Source organism: Propithecus coquereli, unplaced genomic scaffold, assembly GCF_000956105.1.
Source record: "Propithecus coquereli isolate 6110/MARCELLA unplaced genomic scaffold, Pcoq_1.0 Scaffold68, whole genome shotgun sequence".
Taxonomy (NCBI): Eukaryota; Metazoa; Chordata; class Mammalia; order Primates; family Indriidae; genus Propithecus; species Propithecus coquereli.
This window is the reverse complement of record NW_012152840.1, coordinates 7,186,841-7,192,113: the sequence shown is the minus strand read 5'-3', so window position 1 is coordinate 7,192,113 and position 5,273 is coordinate 7,186,841. Positions and strand designations below refer to the sequence as shown.

Sequence of the window (5,273 nt, the reverse complement as noted above, 5' to 3'; positions counted from 1 at the left end):
GAGGCTGAGGCAGTAGGATCGCTTGAGCCCAGGAGTTTGAGGTTGCTGTGAGCTAGGCTGACGCCACGGCACTCTAGCCCGGGCAACACAGTGAGACTTTGTCTCAGAAAAAGAAAAAAGTACATTGGCATCAGACAGACCTGGACTTAGTAGCTTGTGACCGTGGGCAAGATACTTAACCTGTCAGCCTGTTTGTTCATCTGCAAAATTAGGGTAGATAGTAGCTGGGTAATGAGATATTTTGAGAATTGAATCTAATAATCTATCTAAAGAATGTAGCCCAGGGCCTGGGTATGCAGCTTTAACAAACTGGTAGGATACCCTTTTATTTTTAAGCAAGATGAGCAGCTTTCTATGATTCTTCCTGAGTGATATAGAACAACTCTTACCTACTACCCCCATCATTCTTTTATCCCTTACAGTAGGTTAAGTCCAAGGTAAATTGTATTTACTCCAATGATCCTACTCCCCAGATTTTCCATTTAGAATCATCTTCATTTGGATCTTCTTGAGCCTTTGCAGTAGATTTGTTTGGATATTGGAAAAGCCAAACATTATTTAGTCAGACAAAGCAAAAAGATGGGTAATGGGGTCAAGACTAGTTAATGAGACTGGTTTTCTTTAGTGGTTTATATGCTGAAGGTTATTAGCCTTTTACAATGGCTTCCTTGAAATGAGTTCTGGTATGTTTGAGTAATCATAGCAATAATGGACTAGGATATAGTCTTTCTAATGTGGATATTTAATTTGTTTTGTTTTGGTCAGTTTTATTTTCATTTATCATTACCTTTTTTTTTTAAAGGACATTATTTAGTAGAACTTAGATATCAGGAGATCTGGATTCTTGTCTTGGCTCTTACAACAATTAGATATATGACCTTAGAAAAGTCTCTTCACCTCTCTTGGCTTCATTTTTCTCATCTATCAATGAGTAAGTTCTTTAAAGGGCCAGATACCAGGTGGTAAATGCTTTAGCCTGGGCAGGAGCCATACAGTCTCAGTCTCTGTCACAACTACTCAACCCTGCCGGGAAAACTGCATTGAAGGTAGGTAAAATGGACATGGCTATGTTCTAATAAAACTTCATTTACAGTGGTAGGCCAGATTTTGCCCATGAGTGGTAGTTTGCAACTCTTATTCTAGATTATTGAGGTCCTTTCCGATCTTAAAATTTTGTAAATCTTGTACCTAAATAGAAGACAGCCTGACCTGTTGAGGATCCCCCTGAAATACTCAATTTAAGAAATAATTTTCTAACTGTCCTTAATTTTTGAGTGGTATTGTCTTAATCTTATAACAGAAAGAGTTACTAAGCCAGAATTGGTGTTTGTGTCCTTAGTAAACATGCCCTGTTATTTAATCAGCCTACTGTTTATTTTAGGTATTACAATGTCTGTAGACCAAATGACAGTTATTTAATTTTTCATTCTAGAAATGGGTGTTCTGCGAATGACTCGAGCTAGGCGTTCCCAAGTAGAACAGCAGCAGCTCATCAGTGTTGAAAAGGCTTTGGCAATTCTTTCTCAGCCTACACCCTCACTTGTTGTGGACCATGAGCGATTAAAAGTATGTAAATTGAAATCATAATGCTTTCACTGAACAGATTAGTAATGTCCAAACATTGGATTATGGACTAGTGGCAGTCTGGCTACATAGGAATTACATGAGAAACTAAAACTTTTTCTTCCTCCCAGCTTCCCTTTACTGCTCTTCTCTTTCCCCTGTTCCAAATTAGGAATTATATCTGAGGATCTGTGGTAGGAACCAGAGGAAAAATAGGTAAGTGATTCTGATATGCTGCAGGTTATCTGTTGCTCATTCTTTCTCCCTTTCTGTCCCCTCAGTTGGGTTTTCATCCTTAGCACTCTAATAAAGTGACACCCTAATAGCTAATAATACTTGCCTTTGATAAATGAATTCCTCTGGCCATATCTATAACATTTGACTATTGATAACTCTCTTTCCTTGACTGTTGTGTCCTTATACCATCCTTGCCTTCAGCTTCTTTTGTCAGCTCCTCAGGGTTTTTCTTAACCGTTGGCTCTATTTTTTTTTACTCTCGGAATAGCCATCACTTCTGTAAGGGTGATCCTGTCTCTGGAACTCTCCACCCTGATACCTCTGAACAACAGTCTTACGATCCCAACTAACAACTTGGATATATTGCAATTGCCTTAACATATCTGAAATAAGATTGATTTTTTTGCCCTTTTACTTCAAAAGTAAAGAAATTTGCATCCTAATTCCAATTTTCCTGTTTTATTTTGGCCACATTTCAAGTCTGAGAATGTTGAGGGTTTATTTTTGTTTGTTTATTTGGTTTTTTTTTTTTTTTTAATGAGATAGGGTTTTTGCTCTGTCACCCAGGCTGGAGTACAGTGGCATGATTATAGCTCACTATAGCCTCAAACTCTAGGGCTCAACCAGTCCTCCTGCCTCAGCCTCAAAGTGCTGGGATTACAAGTGTGCGCCACCATACCCAGCTGAAATTGTTTGATGTATAGAGCTATATGCAAAGATACAAATTATATAGATAAGAGTTTTAACATATTAGAGGGAAATCTGCTCTGCGTAAGTACAAGGTGAACCTGCTAGTAACAGTGGACTCACGAAAGCCTTTCTTTTGAATGTAGCAGGGCTAATAACAACTTGATGTCTGTACAGAAAGCAGCAATATTCCTGGAACAGTTTCTTCCCCAAAAACTTTAATCTCTCTGTAAAATCTCTTTAAAAATGTGTGTGAAACTATTAATATAAGCTCCTATAAATCTCATGACCATAAAAATGGTATCCCTAATACTGAAATAGGAACTTTGTGTAGTTCACTATGTTGTTTGGGGTTAAGGGTGGCAATTATTGTTCTACGTAATCAATTTTTTATAAATTTTACAACTTTGTTGTGCTCAGGATACAGATACATCATTTAGAGTCAATTACAGAAAGCCATCTATTGAGACTATTTGAACTTGTACTTTTTCTGGTAATAGTACTTTTTCCCCACCAGAAGAGGAACTGTGTAATAATGCAGTGTATCCATTAGGCATGCAATAAATACATAATGACCTTTTATGAGAGGATAAACTTGCTATAGAATCATTTGCATAAAGACACTAGGAGATGACTAACATGTTAATCTATAGTTTTTAACAGACTAGTCTAAATTATTGGCCCCATATATTGTTTTTATGATCATTACCTGTGACCATTTTAGTTGATGTTTACTTAACTGTAATGGTATGTTTTTGTTAATTATGAGGTAATGACCTATCCTGATAGGGCCTGACATAAAGAATTACATAAATCTAGTGAGTCCACCATTTTACTTTTGAGAAAAAACACTGAGCAGATGGAAAATCCTTTTTATATAAGAAGAATCCTGAAGTTGTGAGATAGTTCACCATTTATGTAGTATCTTTTTTAATGGAATTAATCATAATGTACTGCTATAAAATACCCTGCAAAAACATTGCAATTTTTTCTCCTATTAATCTAATTTGAGGTTAGTTTTTAATTTGTTTGTAGAGGCTCAGAGTTACAGTTGAAATTGGCAACCTCCTTAGTAATAGTTTTTAGAACAGGAGTTATGCAGGGCCAAGGCCAGGATTACAGATAACATTAACTACATTTAAATGTCGGAGCCACTGCTAGTGACTGCCATGTCTCATCAAATGGCTTGGTCTGCCCTCTCTCTGGCTTATATGATAACAATTCCCCAAACCTTCAAATATCTTGTCTCAGGGAATTCCTTTCTCACATATATAAACTTACTCATATTTTCTTTTAGAATCTTTTGAAGACTGTTGTTAAAAAAAGTCAAGAATACAATATATTTCAATTGGAACATTTGTATGCGGTAATCAGCCAGTGTATTTATCAGCATCGCAGTGACTATGATAAAACAACACTTATTCAGGTAAACTATTGAGTTGAAACTTTCTAATGCTCTTATTTTCACGTAATATATCACTTATATAAGCTTGGTAAGGCTTTATTTAATCTATATAAGGTAACTGATTATAAGAACTTAAAGACCATTTTTTAATATGTGTATTATGAATTCTAGGTAAGGGTGAGTTCAGTATTTTTTTCAATCTAGAATTTCATTAGTTCGTGTCTGATAAACAGTGGAACATAAACTATGAATATTCTTTATTTTGTGTGTTAATCAAGATATGTAGCTCCTTTTAAGATAGACTTATTTGTCTTAATCTTGCTTTAAACTAGGTATTAGAGTACTAATTTTTAAAAATAGATGTTAAATGGTACCTACATGTGTATATTACTGGTAACTACAAAATATTAAATGGTACTCACTATATACTCACTAGTATATAATATATATATAGTATTTTAAATACCTACTAAAGCATACTATGGTAACTGTGTAGTATAATATATATAATACTGTTACCTACAAAGTATAAAATATTAATATCTATAAGTACACCTGTACCTTGATTATTACTGTTTGAAGTTAACATAAAATGAATGCATCTTGGACTCATTTCAAAGGCATTTAAATAACTATGTCCCATCTGCGAAATCGGTTTATGTGATAGTCTTAAATACTGAGCTAAATGTTTAAATTTCCATTATCAGATATATGTACATGAATATCCTTAAGGTTGTTGACTAAAAAAAAAAAAACAGTATTGACACAATGTTTCTTTAGCTTTTTCTATATTGAAATTTAATAATTTTTCTTCCTACCTTTTATCTAGAAAATGGAGCAAGAGGTAGAAAACTTCATTTGTTCCAGATCATGATGTCATGGTACCAAGTATTCTTTATATTCAGTTCCTGTTTAATTCATTTTTGTCATGTCCACGTAACTGATGCAGTATGAAATCCTGCTCCTTTAAGGAAAAGACTAAAATAAAAGTATTTAAACTTTGCTGATATTTATGTACGTATATAAGATAAATTACATGTGTAAGATAATGATAAATGTTGGAAGTTTGCTTGAACAAGGCGCTATAATAATAGTAGTTGAAGTTTGGCCAACTCTTAATAAAGTTATTTTGATAACTCCTATTTTATGGCACTTAAGAGCAATTAGTAACATTAAAATTTTTTGTATTAAGCACTTTTAATTTTATCCTTCCTAAAAATAGTTTATTGTATCAGACTAGAAACTTATTTAACCATTGTCTTTGCCATCTTTTTTGTCATCTTTGTTTTATTGAATGCTCTTCATCTGCCTTTAGCCCTCCCTTGTCCATTCACTTAAAAGCTTATGTAAGTCATTTGAGGGAGGGCCCTTGAAAAACTTT

At 34.2% G+C, this 5,273-nt stretch overlaps 1 protein-coding gene across 1 annotated transcript in view; it reads left to right on the top strand.

Moving 5' to 3' along the window:
• The window catches only part of ATAD2 (ATPase family, AAA domain containing 2), a 75,459-nt gene extending 70,693 nt beyond the window's left edge, over positions 1–4,766 (top strand). Inside the window, exons 26-28 of the mRNA XM_012660796.1 lie at positions 1,433–1,566; positions 3,785–3,913; positions 4,722–4,766. Of these exons, the coding sequence (XP_012516250.1) occupies positions 1,433–1,566; positions 3,785–3,913; positions 4,722–4,766 (308 nt within the window). The remainder of the gene's footprint in view (positions 1–1,432; positions 1,567–3,784; positions 3,914–4,721) is intronic.
• The last annotated feature ends 507 nt before the right edge of the window (positions 4,767–5,273 follow it).